Source organism: Macaca nemestrina, chromosome 8, assembly GCF_043159975.1.
Source record: "Macaca nemestrina isolate mMacNem1 chromosome 8, mMacNem.hap1, whole genome shotgun sequence".
NCBI classification, from domain to species: domain Eukaryota; kingdom Metazoa; phylum Chordata; class Mammalia; order Primates; family Cercopithecidae; genus Macaca; species Macaca nemestrina.
In genome coordinates, this window is record NC_092132.1 from 43,820,661 (window position 1) to 43,844,088 (window position 23,428).

Sequence of the window (23,428 nt, forward strand, 5' to 3'; positions counted from 1 at the left end):
GTGTACTGTGAACTGTCCTACTATGTACTGTCCTACTGTGTACTGTGAACTGTCATACTGTGTACTGTCCTACCATGAACTGTCCTACTATGTACTGTCCTACTGTGTGTGTACTATGAACTGTCATACTGTGTACTGTCCTACTGTGAACTGTCCTACTGTGTACTGTCCTACTATGTACTGTCCTACTGTGTACTGTGAACTGTCATACTGTGTACTGTCCTACTGTGTACTGTGAACTGTCCTACTATGTACTGTCCTACTGTGTACTGTGAACTGTTCTACTGTGTACTGTCCTACTGTGTACCATGAACTATTCTACTGTGTACTGTGAACTGTCACACTGTGTACTGTCCTACTGTGTACTGTGAACTGTCCTATGTACTGTCCTACTGTGTACTGTGAACTGTTCTACTGTGTACTGTCCTACTGTGTACCATGAACTGTCCGGCTATGTACTGTCCTACTGTGTACTGTGAACTGTTCTACTGTGTACTGTCCTACTGTGTACCGTGAACTGTCCTACTATGTACTGTCCTACTGTGTACTGTGAACTGTTCTACTGTGTACTGTCCTACTGTGTACTGTGAACTGTTCTACTGTGTACTGTCCTACTGTGTACTGTCCTACTGTATACTGTGAACTGTCCTGCTATGTACTGTCCTACTGTGTACTGTGAACTGTTCTACTGTGTACTGTCCTACTGTGTACTGTGAACTGTCCTACTGTGAACTGTCCTACTGTGTACTGTGAACTGTTCTACTGTGTACTGTCCTACTGTGTACTGTGAACTGTCCTACTGTGAACTGTCCTACTGTGTACTGTGAACTGTTCTACTGTGTACTGTCCTACTGTGTACTGTGAACTGTTCTACTGTGTACTGTCATACTGTGTACTGTGAACTGTCCTATGTGAACTGTCCTACTGTGTACTGTGAACTGTCCTACTGTGTACTGTCCTACTGTGTACTGTGAACTGTCCTATGTGAACTGTCCTACTGTGTACTGTGAACTGTTCTACTGTGTACTGTTGTACTGTGTACTGTGTACTCTGAACTGCCTTACTGTGAACTGTCCTACTGTGTACTCTGAACTGTCCTAAACTGTTCTACTGTGTACTGTCCTACTGTCCTACCAGTGTCATGGAAACTGTCCTATTGATTGCTCTGCTGCTCTGATGGCTGGATGATTGGCATTAACTGAAATCATCATGGCCTGAAAGGCCATTGAGACTTTAGGGATATTTACTGCTACACCGCATGTCCCTAACCCCTATGCAGTTCTTGTTTACATGTTTTCTTTCTGTTTTCCTGACCATCTCTGCTTTCTCCTGCCACTGCTAAACCAGAACTCTCAAACATGTTAATAGTATTAAACCTTTAATACAACTGACTGCAGCACCTATAAGAGTGATGGGCTGAATTAATGGCATTTGCAGTGCCTTGGATAAGACTGGAGACTATTACTCTAAGTGATGTAACTCAGGAATGGAAAACCAAACATCATATGTTCTCACTGACATGTGAGAGGTAAGTTACGAGGACCCAAAGCCATAAGAATGATACAATGGACTTTGGGGACTTCTGGGGAAAAGTGGGAGGGGGTTGAGGGATAAAAGACTACAAATATGGTGCAGTGTGTACTGCTTGGGTGATAGGCACACCAAAATCTCACAAATCACCACTAAAGAGCTTACTCATGTAACCAAATACCACATGTACCCCAATAACTTAGGGAAAAATAATTTTAAAAAAGAGTGATGGGCAACAGTGAACTGGCTACTAATATCTTCTTCCTGTTCCTCTCTCTCCCCAGCATCTAATATGAAGTACTATCCTTTCACTCACAGTTAATCTATAAGCAGCTAGTCAACTTATTTTACTGCTCATATACCCTTCCTATCCTTCCCAGTTTTAAAACAATTGTACGATGTCTACCTTGTCAGAATATACTGTCACACTGTCTCTGCCATCATTTAGAATTAGATCTACAGGTAAATAGATCCTGAATGTGCACCACCCATCGTTTTACCAATATCTTTACAGTAATACTGCTTGTCTAAATTGTGTTCACTACTAGAGTCCCTGAGAAGAAATATTCTCTGGATGTTGGGGATTTGTTTATTTTGTTTGTGCCTGCAGTCTTTACACTTCAAAGTCAATTAGGCTGTGTATAAAATCCTTGGCCCACATTTTCTTTACTTGATTACCTTAAATATCATTGTCTTCTGACAAGGTGTTGCTGTTGAAAAGTTTGATAATCAAATTTTCCTTATAAGTGATTTAATATTTATTTTATTTACTTAGAGGCCCAAAGAAAATTATTTTCTTTTTTCAAAAAGTCCAATAGCTTAACTATTTTGTATTGGTTATAGTGGATCAATTTTCCCAAGTGTGTGGTGGACTGTTTAAATACATATACTTTCTGTTTAAGGTTTTCCTTTGAGAATATGTATTTAAATGCATATTTAAAGCAATGTATTTTTAGTATTCCATCCCCCCACTTTTTTTTCCTCAAAGATTCCTATTATATGTATATTGGAATTTTTTTTTTTTTTTTTTTTTTTTAAGATAGGGTCTTGCTCTGTCACCCAGGCTGGAGCATAGGTCTCCACAACCTCAAACTCCTGGACTCAAGCAATCCTCCTGCCTCAGCCTCCCGAGTACCTAGAACTACAGACATGCATCACTGAACCTGGCTAATTTTTACATTTTTTTTGTAGAGACAGGGGTCTCACTTTGTTGCCTAAGCTGGTCTCGAACTCCTGGACTCATGTGATCCTTCCACCTTGGCCTCCCAAAGTGCTGGGATTACAGGTGTGAGCCATGCACCCGGTCTATATTACATCTCCTTTACCTTTCTTCTATATCTGTATTTTCTCTCACACTTCTTTCTTCATTTCCTTTGATTTTAAAAATTTTGTTTCCTAGCTTCTTTTCTTAAAGCATTATCTTTTATATTTATTTACTCTTGTGTTGCTTCTAGCATAGTTTTTATTTCTAATCCATTTTAATCTTTTATTTCTAAATTCCTTGAATTCCAACTCATCTTTTTCAAGTCATTCTATTTTCTACACATCTCAAGTTGACTTTTTCAAATTGAGATTTATGTTGATCTTCATAACGTCCATTATTTCCTTAATTTCATTTAGCTTATTTTGAAATATTAGGCTACAGTTTTCACCTGTTTTGTGGGCCTATCTTTTTGAAACGCATTCATTATTCATAGGGAAGTCAGTCTGATCTTAATCTCTTTTTTCATAAAACATTGTATGGGATTCAACTGCTTTTTCTTTTCTGTTGGTCATTTTCAAGTGAAATGAGTGAGCCAGGATTTCTTCTAGTTTCGTGGCTCCCAGGGTCCCCATCTGGTGTGTTCACAAAGTGATACAAATATAGTCAGATTTTCTGAGATCTGCCTACTCTGTATCCCTTCCCATCTTCCTCTTCATTTTCATTTTGACCTCTTTCCTTCTCACCTTTTTTTTTTCCAAATCAACTTGGACTTTACTCCGAGAATTTTTTTTTTTTTTCCAGAGCAGGATTTTGTCTTAGAAGGGAACTTTAGTTTCTGACTTCCCAGAGTTCATAGAGCCTAAAACATTTCAATGCTCAGTCCTCTTACACTCACTGGCAAATTAGAATCCACTAGATCTGCACCCTCCCACCCAAGTCTCACATGCTGTCCAGAGACAGCCCACTTCACTTTCCAGTGAGTACTTTGGACAACTTTGTAGGTTTCCTGTTCTTTGGCTATCAAGTGGCCCCATTACTTTCCCTCACAAATGCTGATATCACACAGGGTTTGAAATTGTTGATGCTTGGTCCCATTCATATTTGGGATTTGTGAGGATTTCCTGTCACCTAATCATAGGGTTTTAAGTTCTTCTGTTCAAATTTTTCAACTCTTTTGGGGTGGGATTCAGGGAGATTCAAAGTACATGTTTACTGAGTGCATATGTACTAATGAACTTATTTTATAAGTGCTATTTCCATTCCAAAAAGTCCTAGATGAGGTCCCATTTAACCCATAAAATAATAACGGATGCACTGATATGCTCTGGGACAGGATCTACGCCCAGTAAAGAATATTAATCTGTTATTTGAGCTATCTCATTGGATCAAACCTACAGCACAATGTGTTATAGACTAAAAAGTTTGTGTGCCCCCAAAATTCATATGTTGGACTCCCAATTCCCAATGTGATGGTATTTGGAGGTGAAATTTGGGGGAGGTAATTGGGTTTAGATGAGGTCATGAGGGTAGAGTCTTTATGATAGAATTTGTGTCCTTAGCAAAAGAGACACCAGAGAGCTTGTGTGCATGCTCGCTCTCTATGCCATGTGAGGACACAGTGAGAAAGCAGCTGTCTGCAAGCTAGGAAGCGAGCCCTCACTAAGATCCAAATTAGCTGACATGTTGACCTTGGACTTTCCAGCCTCTAGAACTTTGAGGAATACATTTCAGTTGTTTAAGCCACCCTGTCTACGGTTTTTTGTTATAGCAGCCTGAGCTAAGAAACAGTCAATCGTTAACTTAGTGATAAAAATGATAAACTGAAAAAAAAATACAGTTGACTAAAGACTTCCTAGATATCTAACAGGAACTGAGAATAAAAGATTACCACTCCCACTGTGATGAGTAAAGTGACTATTTTGACACCACTAGACAAGTGAAGGTGACAAGGAAGAAATGCCATTACAAGTAATACGTAATAACAAAGATACCTTTATAAAAAACTGTCATCTTTACTCACTTTGTCACAGAAGACCTTGATCTGGCAATAAGCTCTATGAATGGGTTTATTGCTACGATTGTTATAACTGTATGTGTCAATCTGAATCATCAAAGGAAGTCCTTTCACCCCTTTCTGGGAGGAGAAATCTGTACTCAAGCAATTCACGGTGATGAAAATCTGAGGGAAACAGAAAGAAAAAGTTCACAAGTCACCATAAAAAGAATGTACAATAAATGCATAAACTTTAGACTTTAAGTCAAAATACTAAACAACCCCATAAGGACAACTGAAGAATATTTTGATAATCTTTTCACATAAAAACATGCTGAGCATAAAACATATAATTTATAATTATACATTATTTTTAAAATCTGCTTTCACATTTAATCTTGAAATGGACCATTTAAATTGCTTTCCTGGAAGTATATCAGCAAAGTCTTACTTATTTTTTAAACATGCATAAGTGGCCTGGGTAAAACACTGTTTCCTCAACACATCAAAGTTGCCACTTCTAATAGTTATATCAGTTATTCTAATTTCTGACCTGTGGAATAAAAAAAAAAATCAGATAACACCTTCCTTTGCAAATTACTGCATTGAAACCTAGTTATTTGTTTACATATCTGTCTTTCTTCCTTGATTATGAAGCATGCAATTTGAGACCACTTATTATTTTTGTATTACTGGTACCTAGTGCCTGGAGGAAAATAAGCACTCAATAAACATTAGATGAGTGAATCACTGAGCTTATCTGCGGAAAGCCTACTAGATTGGGAGTCAAATGCCTCAGGTCTTAGCCCCAGCTGTAGCACTAACCAGCTAAGAAACCTTACACAAGTCAATGTCTTCAGATTTCAATTTTCCCTTTAGGATCCCCCTGCAGGACAAAATGTAGATACGTATATACTTTCATGTTAGTGAAAAAGTCAAAGATTGTTAAATGTAAGATCTGAAACAGGAGAGAGAAAATATAGTGAATATAGTGAAGGTATCCTCACCTTACAGCACAAGGCATCAAGAGATGTAAGAGAAATCACACGAATTCAAAAAAATGGAAACTCCAGGAAATTAATAAGATTATAATGCTGACCAACAAAAGAACTAAAAATAATTATTTTATTTTATTATAAAATTTGGTAAGAAAAGAGGGAGGAGTGTAAATGAGCTAAAATTCTCCTCATTTTACATAGTGGATGGCAGACCATTGATACCATTTAAGAGTGATTTATCACAGAATGGAGGTTTCAGTGTAGCACCCAGGTTTACGTGGTAACTACACTGATGATTAAGAGGTGGTTTCTGGGGAGATCCAGGTACACTGTATTATACTCTTGGTACTATTTTCATTTGATGCCACATGTATTCTTTTTATTTAAAATAAAATGTTAAATTATTTATTGCTTTAAAATTGTACAATTATGTGTTCTGAAAACTATTTCATTTGATGTACTATTTAATGCTTGTCTTATTTGATTCCCTGGGCTTTCCATTCACCTTTAAGCCTTGGACCTGAAGTCCGTCACACCACAGCGACACTATGGAGAGCAGCCCTCAAGGAAGTAAAACCATGAGAAACGGACTGCATGTGAAAGGCTTTTCAGCCGGGCGCGGTGGCTCTTGCCTGTAACCCCAGCACTTTGGAAGGCTGAGGCAGAGGGATCACCTGAGCTGAGGAGTTTGAGATCAGCCTGGGCAACATAGTGAGATCCCATCTCTACAAAAACTTTAAAAACCAGCCGAGTGTGGTGGTGCATCCCTGTAGTCCCAGCTACTTGGGAGGCTGAGATGGGAGGATTGCCTGAGCCCGGGAGTTTGAAGCTGCAGTGAGCTGAGATCGCGCCACTACCCTGCCAGCCTGGGTGACAGAGCGAGATCCTATCTCAAAATAAATAAATAAAATAAAAGCCTTTTGAAATTTTGATTTAACTACTAGGCCCGATCTAGTTCATTTCAAACCTAAAGCCTGTAGGCTTTTGGCAATACAGGCATCTCATTTTTAGTGCTACATCTCTATAAACTTCATTTTTATTTTATTTTTGAGCTCCTCATTCGGCACTGAGGAATGTCTTAGTGGGGTACCACATCCACACCAGTCAGGCCAGATGACAGGGCTTAGTGACAGGTTGATTACAGAAACCCTATGCCCTGACCCCTGGGCTCTCACACTTCCAGCCACTCTCTGAAAACAAGTGCCCAACAACGATCTAATTATGCCAACAAATCTAGCAAACTAAGGTGCAACATGAGGACCATCAGTAATAAAAGTGTACTGTAGATGGAGGTCGGGGGAAAGAGAAAAAAATATATATACTGTATATGGAATCCATGCTAAATGAGTAGATTTTAGCTGCTCTTGCCAAAAACAAAAAGAAATGGGTAACTGTGTGAGACGGTGGATATGAGATGATGGATAAAGTATCTACATATATTCCATAACATCATGTTGTGCATCTTAAATATACACCACGAAAGTTGCTTTAAAAAAAGATGATCTAACTACCAATATATTCATTTCCTTCATTTATTTCTTTAATTCATGTATTCATTCAGTCTGTAAACATCCACACAAGCCCACAATGGGTCAAACACAACATTAGATACGGGGGATGGAAAAGAAACCCAAAATCCTGCTTCACGGAGCTGACAGTCCAAGAGGGAGACAGATGAGTGATCCAGCGGTGACCAACACAGAGTCATCCTCTGTGTTGTGTGTACAGAGAGGCAGGTGTGTACAGAAGCCCCGGGAAGACAAAACAGAGCCCTGGGCTTGAAGAACACTAGTGAAATACAAACCCACACATTCACTGGGCTTACAGCAGGGGCCTGACAAGGACTGAGGAACAGTAAAGAAAAAGAGAATGACTAAAGATGCAAATGTCAGGTGATTCACAGGAACTGAGTGATGAAGACTACTAAGAAAGAACACACAGGCTGGGCGCGATGGCTCACGCCTGTAATCCCAGCACTTTGAGAGGCCGAGGTGAGTGGCTCACTGGACATCAGGAGTTCGAGACCAGCCCAGCCAACATGGTGAAACCCCATCTCTACTAAAAATACAAAAATTAGCTGGGTGTGGTGGCGGGACCCTGTAATCCCAGCTACTCAGGAGGCTGAGGCAGGAGAATCTCTTGAACCTGGGAGGTGGAGGTTTGCAGTGAGCAGAGATTGTGCCATTGCATTCCAGCCTGGGCAACAAGAGCAAAACTCGAAAGAAAGAGAGAAAGAAAGAAAGAGAAAGAAAGAAGAAGAAAGAAGAGAAAGAAAGAAAGAAAGAAAGAAAGAAAGAAAGAAAGAAAGAAAGAAAGAAAGAAAAAGAAAGAAAGAAAGAAAGAAAGAAAGAAAGAAAGAAAGAAAGAAAGAAAGAAAGAAAGAAAGAAAGAAAGAAAGAAGGAAGGAAGGAAGGAAGGAAGGAAGGAAGGAAGGAAGGAAGGAAGGAAGGAAGGAAGGAAGGGGAATAAAGGAAGAAAGGAAGGAAGGAAGGGGAGAGAGAGGGAGGGAGGGAAGGAAGGAAGGAAGGAAGGGAAGAGAGAGAGAGAGGGAGGGAGGGAGAGACAGGAAGGAAGGAAGGAGAGAAAGAGAGAAAGAAAAGAGAGAGAGAGAGGCAGGGAGGGAGGGAAGGAAGGAAGGAAGGGAAGAGAGAGAGAGAGGGAGGGAGGGAGAGACGGGAAGGAAGAAAGGAAGGAAGGAAGGAAGGGAAGAGAGAGAGAGAGAGAGAGGGAGGGAGAGACAGGAAGGAAGGAAGGAGAGAAAGAAAGAGAGAAAAGAGAGAGAGGGAGGGAGGGAAGGAAGGAAGAAAGGAAGGAAGGAAAGAAGGAAGGAAAGAAGGGAGGGAAAGAAAAAGAGAGACACAGAGAGAGAGAAAGAGAGAGAGAAAGAAAGAAAAAACACGCTATGTCTGATTCTCCTACTGATTTTTCATGGTGTAAGTATTTTGTCCACTACAGCCACACAGAAAATGCTATTACTGTCCCTGGAGAAGCCCTAATGGCAGAGAATTTTTATTTAACAGTCATTTATGCAACAAATATTTTTGAAGTGCCTACTAAGTTCCTGAGGCTGTGCTAGGTGCTAGCATAGACACATTGGTTATAGTTCCTGCAACCACAGAAGTCAGGGATGATTGAGAGAGAATGTATGATGATGCTCTAAAGATAACAACACCTTCATCAAACACTAACCTTTAGGTTATAAAAAAGTGTACTTTTCAGGGAACATCTGAAAAACATCTTGGCCAGAGTATATAAACGCAGTTGTATGTCAGCAAAGCAAATGATCACTCTGGGGAGCTATGCAGTTGTTCATCATTTTGGCCACGTCCTTCATAGAGATCTTCCTGCTGGTGGCCATAATCACAAGAGTCTTAACACAGACTGGTTATTTTCCACTCCTCATAAAGCCTGGCTAGAACTACAGGAGCCAGAGGAGAAAAGTGTGCTGATGACTATTTCCTAAGCTATTAAGATTCATGGTTGGCTCACTGATTTAACCACGTGTCACTCACAGTGGACATACACTCAGACAGACAGGAAGCAATATTAAATGTGGTCTTATCAGCTCAAGTCTCAACTAAGAGCCGACGTGATGGATTGTGAATATTTACAAGGGCCATTTAAGTGGGACAGCCCCACTAGATCCACTGAAATAATTGCTTACTGGCAATATACTATAATACATGGACCGAATTTTCCCTGGAGGAGTTATAAAAACCAACCACCCAGGAGAGATGGTCTTTAAAGGTCACATCAGACTTCACCGGGAGACACTTAGGCTGGATTCTCTCAATAGAGAGAGGTCCTTAGCAGAAGCTCTAATGGGCTCTCTAATTCCATTAAAAGTAAACAACACAAGAATCTGCCTTTTCTGCTACATTGTGTTGTCAGCTCCCAGTGAACCTATAAGGGAGGGATTTTATAATAGGGTTGGCATTGTTTTCCCCTTGCGTAGCTGCCTGACCCACTGGCAAAGCACAGTTTCAGTACCTGATGGTATCAATCATAGTCTCGCTGTGCTGCACTCAAAACCCAAATGGTTGAACTTTAACTGAAACTGGGGGTGGGGAGGAGTTTGGGAAGTCATGGAAGGACATTAAAGCCTTAGCTTGGAGACTGATAAGCATTCATTTGTTTCATCTTGCAAACCCAACCATATCTCAGCTCCATGCACAGCAGGCAAATGTGAAAGCAAATTACTTGGAAGTATATCTACAAAGCACTTGTTTGTAAATATGTATTAGAGGGGCTTAAGGAAAAGGTATAATTTCCTCTACCAAATGTTCATCCAAATGTCACGCACAGAAAGTTATTTTTCACTTCGGTGGAAGCCTTGATTATGTAAAAGATGTATAAATGCCATAAACAATCTATCTGTCTCCCAAGCATTAAGAAAGTTACGAATGCTCATATAATATTTGTAAAACCTCACTTACTTGTTTTCCTATAATGCTAATAGCATGTAATTTATTTTTTAAGAAAGAATTCATTAGATCAGGTGTATTCAGGCAGATAATAGATACAATTTTAATTTTGTCATCAGTTCAAGGGTTGATTCAGATAGAAAGATTATTTCTAAATGTACCAAGATCTTTCCCAGAAATAGAAGCAGTCTCATGATATTTGGCATTTTTTTACAAAATCATTTGTTACATATGAATTACAATTCCCATTTTGTGTTTTCTACCCAAGGCAAGTGACTTTGCTGAAATTATAATACCCCTCAGGTGTACATTATTCATGCAGTAAGATTTATTAAAATAAACACAAATCAATGAGCTTTAGAATTGCTACATTAACTTGATTATTGACTCCTAAAGCTTTTTCTGAGAGCTTTCCATTAAAATAAATGGGCCTACCTTTGATTCAGAAAGCAACTTGGGATTCAAAAAATTGTAACATCTGTGATTTGATACAATGTATTTATTTTCCTCTTTAAACAATTGTATTTTGCACTTTTAAGATGTTTCTCTTTAAAGACTAAGAAAGCTACTTATATCCTGATAATTGAGGTTGAAAAAAAATTCTTTTCCAAGAAATTGCACAGGATAAGCCTCTAAATCACAGGTACAAGGTATATATTAAGAAATAATCATTTTAACATTTTCCTTTCACAAACAATATATAACTATATAAATGTGCTTTTGCCAGATTCTTCACTCTTCCTTTCTTGGTTTTTAGAATTTCTACAGACAGCTTTCTCACATTTTACCTTTTTTCTTCCATTTTGATAGGATTGTATTTGTGTGCAGATGCAATGCCAAATTGAGACAGAAGATAGACTAAAAGTAGACAATATTAAAATGTGAAATCTCAGCTTTGGGCAACCATCTTTTTTTATGCATGTATTCATCAAATAGTGATTTAATGTCTTCTTTCTGTGCTTGGCATCGTGCTGGGAGATGGGAATACAGGATGTAAGACAGACTACCTGCCCTCAGGGAGCTTGCTATTTTGTTGAGGATATAAGAAATGCCTAGATTTCATAAAATGTACAATGATATAGCACTTTTAGGAAGTACTTTTTAAGAATGTTTATTTCATTTCTTCCTTTCTTCCTGATAAAATATTTATTTTCTCCTCTCAATTCTGTGGGTATGTATGTATACACAGAGATGCACACTTGGTGGACTCACATACTCTACCATAGTTTCCCGTATTCTTTCAGTGCTCAATTTTTTGTTGGTTCTCCTTTCAGAGGCTTTGCTGCCTGCTGTGTGCTCTGCCTTCTGTGCTGTCCTTGCAGATCATCACACTGCCAGCTCCTTCTTCTCATTCAGATTCAGTCCAATGTCAACTCTGCAGAAATATCTGCCTTGACCATTCCATGGAGAGCTGCCTTTTACCTCTTCTTCCTCCTCCTCTCAACCCCTTGGCCCATGACCAGTGGCAGAGTCTGTCAAATTTCTCTTTTCTCCTCTCTTCATAGCACATACAATTACTTGAAGTTATCTTATTATTTATTTGCTTAGTGTTTAATTATCTGTTTGCTGTATGATGCTGAAAAGCCCTTAAGAGGAGGGTACTTGTCTGCTTCAAGCTCATTGTATTCCCAGTACTAGGCCCATGGTAGACAGTCAACAAATATTTGTCCAACAACTTAAGAGAAGATAAATTATTTTTCTAAACACAACTTTATCTATGTTCTTGCTTTCATAAGCAATACCTCCTAAGAGCAAAGATTAATATGAGTAGCTGAAGTCAATTTAGTACAGTGGAGTTAGCTGCTCTGACTAGATGTTATGTATCAACAATCATAAATTGAGCATCAACTATATATTAAGCATGAATATCTTCATCAATATCTATCTATCTATCTATCCATCTATCTATCTATCTATCCATCCATCCATCCACCCACACTATGAAGATGCTATATATAGAGGCCATGGGAAATACACAAGTCTATCTATGGCAGGGCCCTACCCTCAAGGAAAAGGTGGGGGTCCAACAGTATTCACTGTTGTGGAAGGTATGTAATTAGATATTAAATTGAACACTCCAGACTCTGTTTGCTTTAAGAAGAGAGAAGGTCAGGCATGGTGGCTCACACCTACAATCCCAGCACTTTGGGAGGCTGAGGCAGGTGGATCACCTGAGGTCAGCAGTTCGAGACTAGCCTGGCCAACATGGTGAAACGACATACCTATTAAAAATACAAAAATAAGCTAGGCATGGTGGTACATGCCTGTAATCCCAGCTACTGGGGAGGCTGAGGCAGGAGAATTGCTTGAACCTGGAAGGCAGAGGTTTTAGTGAGCTGAGATCCCGCCATTGCATTCCAGCCTAGGTGACAGAGCGAGACTTCATCTCAAAAAAAAAGAAAGAAGAAGAGAGCTCAACAAGGCAGCCAGGGAAGATTTCCTGTAGGAGTCTTGAGACAGGAGAAAGAGAGATGGAAGGGAAAAAAAGCTCATGCTGGCTCTGAAAAAATGTAGAGATCACCCTAATGGAAAAGGAGAGTTTATATCTGGAAAGTGAAGAAAGAACCTGAAAGGCAGGGAGTGGTGAGGAAAGAGGCAAATCAATCTGTTTTTATCACTGTGATCCAGTAATAAGCACTGAATGAGGCCAAGTGTGCATCTCTGAGGTCAAGGCAGATAGAGCTGTGGCCATAGCCTCCAACATCCAAGCTACAGAGAGGACAGGGGCATGAAGACTGAGAAAAGGTCATTGTGTTCAGTAGTGGAGAGCATCCATGCTACTTCCAGAGGCCAGACCAATGGAAGGGAGGAGAGGAAGGTGATTGCTGGGCAAGTGAGACAGGTCAAAGAGATGGAGAAGAAGCACCTCAGCTAAGGGAGGGATGGGAGCACTGGGAGCGGGCAGCTGGCCCAGCAGACGTGCACTTCTGAGATGAAGGAGGCATCCACACGACAAGAGATGAGGTATGTAAGAGGCTGCAGGGAGGAGTGGCTGTGGGAGTCAAGAGCCTCAGAAGCAGGGGATAAAGGAGATCAACTCACAAGTGAAGTTTTATGAGAGGAAGAAAGAGCTTTCTCTGAAGCTGGAGGGTGAGAAGACATAACAGTGAGACAGCAAAAGAACTAACATAACTAACTCCATTTTTGTTTAAGGGGTCTTTACCCATTCCTACACATAGGCAAGGATGATTTCAGAGCACTGACGTAATATGTGAAAACAGCAGTCATGTAGGTCTTATAACTAATCCTGGGATGAAAGGGGAAGTATGTAAACAACTAACTATGTTTTGTTAAAGATTTTTAGGAGCATTGTGACCTGATCAAGGACAAGGAAGTTCCCAGCCTCCTCGGACACTCACTGCTGTCCAGATGTCTGCTGTCACTGGTTACCTCTTGATCTCAACCCCCTTCTTGTCCTCTTGCCCTTACTATTGAAAGAGCCTAAAGGTTGTACTGACCTATGATGGTACCTTAGAACATTAGCTCACCATCTTCTTGGTTATGCTCCTTTCTGAATAAACCTGCTTTTCCTTCCACCAACCCTTGTCTCTTGAGTCTGGCTTTCAAGTGGTGAGAAGCCAAACCTGGGTTTGATTATAATGAAAGTAAAGCAAAGCCAGAAAAAAATATCTGCCAAGAGGCTCAAAATGGTGTGCCTGGTGCAAACCCTAGCACTACAGCCTGGGACTCATTGTCTAACCTTTCTGGGCCTCACTTTCTTCTTTTAAATAGGCATAGCAATCCCTACCTTGGTACTGTGACACTTAAATGAAAAAATATTTTTAAACTGTAGAGTGTCATGAACATCGAAAGAATTTTACTATCATCAACATTATCTCTCTCCGTTCAGACAGCTCGTCTCTCAGCTGGTCCTGTTCTTGAACTCCAAGCTCTCACCCACATGGCAGAGTCAACAAAGTCCTCTCCATTTTACCTCCCTGAATGCTCCTGCCTGGGTGGCCTCCTTAGCATTCCCAGGGTCCCCCAGTTCAAGCCCTCCTTCCTGTAGGATTACTACTTCCTCCCTCTATTGCTACCTTCCAGCCGGATTCTCTCCCTGGGGATTTTGTGAAGCTAACTTTAAATGATCCAAAGGTAGATGAGTTCTGATTTGCATTAATGGAACAAACATTTAATTAAGGAACATTGATTTAAAAACATTAAATCTCTCTCCCCACAGCACTTTGGGAGGGGTTGAATCCCAGGTATTGCTGGGGAGAGCACGGGGAAGTCACTCAGGCAGAAACCTTCACTGCTCTTCAAACTACAACAGTTTCTCCCACTCGGCTCTGTCATGAGCAGATCTTGCGAAGCAGCACATCGGGGTGAGGGAGACTTTTGACACTGCGTAATGAGAGATTGGGCTGCTTGGTGAAATAATGAGCTCCCAGGCAGAAGAACTTCAGTACAGATGGAAAGATTAATTCACTCGACTTTTTCAGCATTTATTACATGAAGCTTTTTCTGTCCATGTTTAATACTTAAAACTTGTTTTGAGTTCGCAATACCTGAATATGGTACAAAATCCAAAAGGCACAAAAGGGTAAACTGTGAAAATTACCTCCCTTCCTTGTTCCCCAGCCAGCCAACAATTTCTTGAGTATCTTTCCAGAAACACGTTATGCAAATGCAAATACACATCATTTCCTATTTTACACAAGTGGTAGCATAAAACGCACACAGGTCTGCATCTTGCTTTTTTCACTTAACAATAAAGTCTGAAGATCACTTTCTCTCTCTCTTTAAAAAAGCATGAAATATGGAATGACAATTTCTTCAACATTAGGTTGTTTCCAGTGTTTTCCTGTCATAAACAATGCTGCAATGAACTTCTTTCTACGTGGCTTTTGTTCACATGTGCGTGTATAAATTTACTTCTGAAATTGCTTTCTTCAAAGCAAGGGCAGCCTTCTCAGCAGCATCTTCATAACAGGCGTTTCCTAATTTAATATGCATCAGAATCGCCAGGAGGCCTGGCTGAAACACAGGTTACAGGGCCTCATCCCCAGAGTTTCTAATTCAGTGGGCCTGGGTTGGGAGATACAAATATTTGTGTTTCTAACAATCTCCCAAGTCAGCACTGATGCTGCTTATTGAGGATCACAGTTTGAACAATCACTGCCTAAACCATTGGGCTTTGGTGGCCCTCTCTTGTCCTCTTTGTCCTCCTTCTCCTTCCTTCCTTCCCCTTTCTTCTTCTCTGCTCTTACTCACCACCCCTTCCTTCTCCAGCTCCTCTCCCTCTACATTTTCTAAAGTCCCATCCTTCACCCTGTTTTGCCCACCCTCCAATTCTCTCCACAGCAATCTCATCCTTTGTCATGACTTCTATCATCCCCTCTTTACAGCTAACACTAACTTGTCTCCTGAGTGTCACACTCTCCTGAGTGGCGCAGTGCCCTCTCTCCTTGTGCTTTCCAGGTTCTGCACCTTTGGATGCTCCCTTGTTCCCCACTGCACACTCTTCTCCCAGCTTCCTTATGTCTAAGTCCACCTGATCCGGAAAACACACCCTGTGTGCCACATCCTTCCTTGTACCTTCCCGATCCCACAGAAAGAGGACCTCTCTACATGCTGAAGTACTTAGAACTAAGGTGTAGGGGTGTGTGTGTGTGTGTGTGTGAAAGAGAGAGAGAGAGAGAGAGAGAAATAAAGCAAATCTGGCAAAATATTAACAATGAGTCAATCTAGGTGAAGGGTAAGTGGTATCAAATGTATTAGTCTTTCAATTTTTCACTTGAAATTTTAAAAAATAAAATGTAAAAAAATAAATAATGGAGCTGCCTCTCTCTTCAGACCTTTTCTTCTAGCACTTTATCTCCCGTAGAGTCACTGTCACTTACCTGCCTTATATTTCAATTATTTACATCTGCATCTCAGTTCCTAGCCTAGTCCAAACATTCTCTAAGCGCAGGGATTCTGCCTGGCTTGTTTGTTCAGGACCTCCACCACCTGGCCCAGTGCCTGATATGCAGTGGGTGTGCTGCTTCACAGGAATGATTATTCCCTTGTCAGAGGTGAAAGGAGATATTACTACTAGGTCTTTCCAAACCAAAAAGGTGCCATGGAAAAAGCACATGCTTCAGAACCAGACAGCCCAAGGTTAGAATTCCAGTTCTACCATGCACTAGCTGTGCAACCTCAGGTAAGCTAGTTAACTTTTCTGGGCTTCAAATTCCTCATTAGTTACATGGAAATTGTTATTCACTTAAAAATATGAATATTGCATAATGTATATGGAGTGCCTGGCAGAGTGCCTGGTATAGGGTAATCACTGAACAAATATTAGTCATTGTGTATACATGCACACACAATCATTTTATGAAATCCAAGTATGCAGTCTAATTCTCTGCACAATACAATAGTTCTTACATGTTAATTACAGAGTCCTAAGCAAAATTCAGTCCAGAAAAAATTCTAACAAAGATCTAGCCATTGATACCTTTGGTGAGATGCCTTCCAAAGATTATTCCTTTTATATATGAATTAACTCCAGCTTTATAGCTTTTCCTAACATCCATTACCTTATAAAACTGGAACAAAGGCATGGCTTTGTTTAAGTTCAATACCAAAGACTCCAGCAAATGTTTACTTTTCTCTTGTAAGGCTTCCTTTACCCACACCACACCTCAGCAAACACATAAAAATGCCATTTGCCCTGCTTTGCAGTGTGCAATTCAATCTTTCAAGACCCCTCCTAGGAGTATCCCCCAACCCTATTTTTACTTTTGAGACCAAGGGATATGTTTTGTAATATTCTGTAATTTTCCACAAGATTGCCTATTTAAAATCAGGCAATACATTAATTTAGGCAAAAAAATGGAATATAACTTTTTCTTGATCATTAACATCTACCAACCCCATATCATCCTAGACTGTCTTGTAAGCAGAAAAAGAACTCCCCAGTCAAAAGCACTGGGCTGCTGAGGGGTGCGGGCTGGGGAATAAGCAAGGTCATGAACCCACAGGGCACTCAGGAATGTAGTCTCCTTCAGACAGTCCTTTGGTTTCCATTTTCATCCTGAAAAACAGTATTTACACATCTTTCCTTCTCCTTTGGTATCCAGCAATGGAGTTCAGCAGAACAAGAACGCTGTCCATTTAGGAACAGCCCTTCGGAAAGCATGATTCGTTAAGACTACCGGAACTTTAATTTTCAAAAGAGCTGGCTTGGCACACAATGGAGGCTCAATAAAAACTGATTAAGCAGTTTAGACCAAAAAGGAAGAGAGACAGAGGGAGGGAAAGGAGAAAAATAACACATTTGAGACAACTTAATGGATTAGCCATGATATGGTACTGAACACAAGCCAGACTTTCAATTAGTATAACCTTATTTTTCACCCAAAGAGACTGAATAATTTGCAGTATACGAGAAGTTAGAACACCTGTGTTTTCTCCAATTTATTCCTTTTTCATAAGCTATGGCCAAAGCCCTGCGGTTCTCACCATCTTATCTTTCAAGCTACTGAAATTGAGATAACGAGGACACAGAGCTGTTTTTCCTCTCTAATAGCAGCTGCTGGAGCAGAAAGCTAGGCTTGGCTTGCTCACCTTGAAAAGACAACACTGAGAGAGGAGGTGAGCGGAGGAAGTGAGAGGAGGAAGAGAGTTAGGTTTTCTACGGAAATAGTAAGCCAGCCTATATGATGGCTCTAGTCACATCTCACAACCTGAAGCCAGTTCACTGTCGTCACCATGACCCAGGCCACATCAGATGCACTCCTAAGTCCAGGGCAGCTGTCAGGCAGTGCTGGGACATTTAAATCAACTTCATTTTCTCCCTTAAAAATGGATTTACAAATACAGATGAGAACATTTTACTTTCAACTTGCACTTCTAGTTTCCTCTCACCAGCCAGCTCATCTTAGCACATCTCTGTTTACCTCCCTGAGACAGGCTCTCAGTTCTTAGACGATATGTACTTGTTAGTATTAAAGCAAAATCCAACAGGAAGGCAATGGGGCAAAACTATTAATGCAAATAGGACCCAGAGGAAATACCAACATGTCTCCTCACCTTGCATTTTCCCACAGTTTCAAAAATTACATACACACCTCTTTCGTAAATCCAATGCATTTGAAGCATTCCAAAGAGAACCAAGATTACAGGAATCTCTCTTTAAAAGGAAAATTGGCTTATGTGTAAGTAGTCATTTCCAATTACCATCCTGGTAAATGTGAGGATTTGTTTGTTGGATTTCTTAAGTTGCACATGTAGAGTGGAGGGTCACCGTATGCCTCCTGCAAGCTTCATCTTCTCTGATCATAATCCTCATTCTTGTTTTGGAAATTTTTTAGTGCTGTGCTTCTTGCATGGTTTTGCAAAAAAAAAAAAAAAAAAAAGAGCAAGGAATTGCCTCCACTATTCATAACAGAAGAAATATACTAGAGAAAGGTGTAAGAGATCGTGTAAATGAATAAAAATGAAATTCAGGATACCAGGGAAAGGAGCTGGAGAGAGATGGGAGAAATGAAGAATAAATGTGTAAAGGCATGGAGAAGAAAACACTGATATGTCTCAGCACTGTAATTGAAAGCATGCACTAATCTTTGCAGAGGATCTCACTAGTGTTAGGCTAATCAGCAGGCAAATGCTCCATTGAAGAGTGCAAGGAATTTTCACTCCCACATCAGTTCCGGTCAATATGTATGATACAGACAGGTGATGTACCAGGGTAACAGAAGACGTGGATAGGGAGAGCCCTATGTGCTGGAAGTGCTGGACCAGCAGGCCCATTTTTGTGGGGAAGGAGAAAGTGTGGCATGAGGACAGGGCAGGTGGCAAAAGCAGGGTGGCCTGATTGATCTGCTTTGCTTGAGGAAATGGGGTTAGCCACTCATTTTCTTTCTTTCTGGATGCGCACAGTTTGTCCCCTATAGATTGCTTGAAGAAGGAAAATCATAGCTTGCTTTGGTTTAAACAAAAATCAGATTTCTCTCTATCAGGATAGTCAACAGCATGGGCTCTGGACTCATAGGGCCCTGAGTTCTAAATTCACTTTTTCCATTTGCCCAATCTTGCAGGACCTGATACGTTGAGAGGTCATATTTAGTGGAATCAGAATCTGAGAGGCCCAAGAAGATTATCCATGATGCCTCTTAGACTCTTGCTCCCTTCCCCACCTCCATTGGGTTTCAGCCCTGCCCACCTCCAATCTCATTAGGAAAATTTATTAACAGAGATAAAAACAGATGCCTTACTTTGTCCTTGGCCCTTTCAAAAACTGCAACAACTTCCTGTCTGGAAGGTCCTCCCCAATCCCAAAATGCAGGAAGAACATTTGCTGATGCTCTAACAGAGCAGAAGGGTAGACAAACCAATACCCCTAAGTCCTCTCCTGCAACTCAACACACAGCGGAAGGGGGGAGTGGGATACACATGGCTCAGGAAAGTAATCACTCTGCTTCTGAAAACAGAGGCACTGGCCTAGAAGGCAGCAAAGAATAACCCTGGGAGATCAGAGTTTTATATTATTGAATTATAATGGACTTTTCTAAAAATCATAAAGATCGGAGATGGCTAGTAGTAGATTTATTTGTCAGCATGATTATTTAGTGTGATAGTGAGAGGTGACAACGTGCTAGCAGCCCTCGCTCCCTCCCGGCGCCTCCTCGGCCTCAGTGTCCACTCGGGCTGCACTTGAGGAGCCGCGCGGGGTCCTCCAGCACCGCCGCGCTGCGCTGGAATTCTCGCTGGGTCTCAGCCGCCTCCCCGACAGGCGCCGCCCCCTGCTCTACGGCGCCGCCTGATCCCACCGACCACCGGATCCCATCAACCGCCCTATCCCATCAACCGCCGGATCCCATCAACCGCCGGATCCCATCAACCGCCCAAGAGCTGAGGAGTGTGGGCGTGAGGGGCAGGGGACTGGAGGGCAGCTCAGGCTGCAGCCCCCCTGCAGCATCCACTAGGCTAAGCCAGCTGGGCTCCTGAGTCAGGTGGGGAGTTGGAGAACTTTTATGTCTAGCTAAAGGTTTGTAAATGCACCAATCAGCACTTTGTGTCTAGCTCAAGGTTTGTAAACGCACCCATCAGCACCCTGTGTCTAGCTCAAGGTTTGTAAACACACCAATCACTGCTCTGTGTCTAGCTAATCTAGTGGGGACTTGCAGAACTTTTGTGTCTAGCTAAAGGATTGCAAATGCACCAATCAGCACTCTGTGTCTAGCTCAAGGTTTGTAAACGTACCAATCAGCACCCTGTCAAAACGGACCAATCAGCTCTCTGTAAAATGGGGCAATCAGTTCTCTGTAAAATGGACCAATTGGCATGATGTGGGTGGGGTCAGATAAGGAAATAAAAGCAGGCTGCCCACGGTAGCGCTGGTAACTAGTTGGGGTTCTCTTCTCTTCTGATTGTGGAACCTTTGTTCTTTTGCTCTTGGCAATAAATCCTGCTGCTGCTCACTCTTTGGGTCTGCGCCACCTTTATGAGCTATAACGCTCACTGTGAAGGTCTGCAGCTTCATGCCTGAAGCCAGTGAGACCAGGAAGCCACCGAGAGGCATGAACAACTCCAGACATGCTGCCTTTAAGAGCTGTAACACGGTGGAGGTCTGTAGCTTCACTCCTGAAGCCAGGGAGACCACTAACCCACCAGAAGGAAGAAACTCCAGACACATCTGAACACCTGAAGGACAAACTTCAAACACACCATCTTTAAGGACTGTAACACTCACGGTGAGAGTCCGCGGCTTCATTCTTGAAGTCAGCGAGACCAAGAACCCACCAATTCCGGACACAATGGTAGTGAACAGTTTCAGTGAATCCTGAACTAAGGTCATTCTAAAAGGCTTGGAGGCAGAGCAATTTAAAAAAATATTCATGGAAAGAAAGCTTTTTTAAACCTTATGTATTATAAACCAAGGAAGGGTGAAGCGTAGAGACATGGAGGAATTGTTACAGTGTTCCAGTGAAAAAATCCGAAAAGGAAACATGTTCCTGAAAGTCAGTGCAAAGCACTAAGCATCTTTAATGCTCAAGTAATTCTTCCCTGTGGTCACATGAGGGAGGTCTTTGTAGCAAACCAAGATTGGTTTAATCTTAAAATCATTGTGAACAGAGAAAACAGCCCTGGACGAAAATAAGGGGCCCAGTTTCAAGACTCCTTAGAAATCTAGGAGAAAAGGAAGTCTGTAATTAGGGTTTGCTGCACTCTGCTCGGGGGGTGATGTCATCACTTGGAAAAGGCAGTGCTCGGTGCCAGGAATCTGAGCTCACAGCCCTTTAATAACTCACTAGGGTCTGGCGTGGGAATTCCTCATCTTAGGGATTAGTGACCAACAAATCTACTTCTTAGGTGCCAGTGTTTGGGTAAGGAGAGAATGAAAATTTAAAAATTCTTGTAAATGGGAGTCATGTGAAAGAATATGACACAGAAGTCCTCCCATTGGGATCATATGGATGGGATCTTAATCTACACACACACATATGTGCACACACACAGTTCCCATTGTTTTGTGGCTTTTAAAAAAAAAAAAAAAAAAAAAAAAACGGAAGTAAAAAGCCAGTTACTTGGGTGCCAGGGCTAGAATCTGGTGGTCTGAACCCCTTTTCAGTGCTCTTTCTGCTGCCACACACTGGGCCCTGCCCACCATCAATTTCCAAGCAGTGACAGTGTGGACACTCAGAACCTTGTCCACCTGGATATCAGCAGCCCAGGGACACCTGTTCACATTACACAGGCTTCCAGACTGCAGAGACCCTGAGGACAAAAGCCGATCCTGTTGGAGACTATTTCTGCTGCAAAGACTCTGTGTCACAACCAGCAAAACGGGTTCTGGGTTGAAGAACTCTGCAATAGTTCTGCGAAAATCCACCTGCAACGGACACTGCAAATCTGGAATTAATCCCCAAACCTCGTTTTAACTAATAGCTTTAACACCTTCCCTGGGAAAACATTTTCCTATAATTTAATTAAATTAAATGATTAGAGTTTCATGTCTTTCCTTTTTTTCTGTTCATGCTAAATGAGAGGTAGAAATAAAATGTAAGTCAGCAATGAAAGAAAATGTATGCTTTGGAAAAATCCATAAGCCTTATCATCAGGTCTTGATTATAGATCTGTGGCAAGAATACCAAATACTGGATTGGTTTTTTTGGTTTTTGTTTTTTAAATAAATGCATCAAAACCTAAATATCCAAATAAAAACTATCCTTTAACATAATCATCTTGGGAAGACATACAGGTTTCTCCAATGATGCTGCCATGGCTTTAAAGCATATTTAGAAGGTCTCCTCTGATATGGCCGGCTCCAAAGATGATATATAAAACTTGGTGTCAAAAAAAAACCCTCATTCTTAATCCTCAGGTGGTATTATCCAGCTTGTTTATATGTATTCACATTTGGATTGAGGTGGTTTCTGGTGTTTTGTTTTTTTTTTAAACATCTTGAAAGACCAAGATTTACCACTGTTGTGAGCATTCAGAAGAATGTCACAGATTCCCTCTTCAGCAGTGGGGACACAAATCAGTGCCTGGCCTGCTGCAGCTGCAGCACCATGAGGACCAGGCCAAAGGAGCCAGGGAGCCAGGGAATGCCGGTGGCCTTGCTTGCCCCATTCCTCTGAGCTCCGGGCAGAAAGACTGAACCTACCTACGGCTTCAACCTGCATTGTGTCACTACCCTCCTAAATGCTGAAAGGCAGTGAAGAGCTAATCTGCATATCAGTTGCCTGGGGGGCATAGTTGGGCATGAAAACTCAAATGTTCACCAGGGCTAGGCAGGGAAAATTCCAGAATGGAGAATGCTAGAGAAAGCCATAAAGAGCCCAGTACCTTATTAGAGTCACTCATCACCTTGCAAACACTAGGGCTTAATGGTTGCCAGAATCTTCAATTATCCAAGAGACTTAAAAACCTGGATTTTTAAAAATAATCATCTTCTGATTATTTAATGTGGGCCAAAAAATGTTAAAATTTTAAATAGAAGTACAAAAATGCATAACACACACATACATATATGCATTCTGTGGACCATCTAAAGGCTGCAGGCCACAAGTTTGTGTCCTCTGGACATACAAACTAAAATATCATGTGATACTGAAAGGGCCTGCTGCCCTGAAGCCTAGGAAAGATTTATGTGCAGATGTTACCAATGGGAATTTGAAAGCAAATGCAACTACTTGTGACAGATAGGTCCACAACAGGAAGATCACAGACACTTCCACTGTGAGAGGGATGCCTTTTACTTCTTGCTTTGTTGAAAACCTTTTTTTCAACAATCATGCAATTTTGCCTTTTGTAGTCTGCTTATTATAAAATCAATGATATTTTA

The 23,428-nt window shown here is 41.2% G+C and overlaps 1 protein-coding gene across 3 annotated transcripts in view; it reads right to left on the reverse strand.

The window, feature by feature from the left end:
• LOC105476041 (grainyhead like transcription factor 2) overlaps nucleotides 1-23,428 on the reverse strand; it is a 184,607-nt gene that overhangs the window by 49,411 nt on the left and 111,768 nt on the right. For all 3 annotated transcript variants that reach the window (XM_071067933.1, XM_011731661.3, XM_011731660.3), the window contains exon 9: nucleotides 4,755-4,913. In XM_071067933.1, coding sequence (XP_070924034.1) covers nucleotides 4,755-4,913 — 159 coding nt within the window. The remainder of the gene's footprint in view (nucleotides 1-4,754; nucleotides 4,914-23,428) is intronic.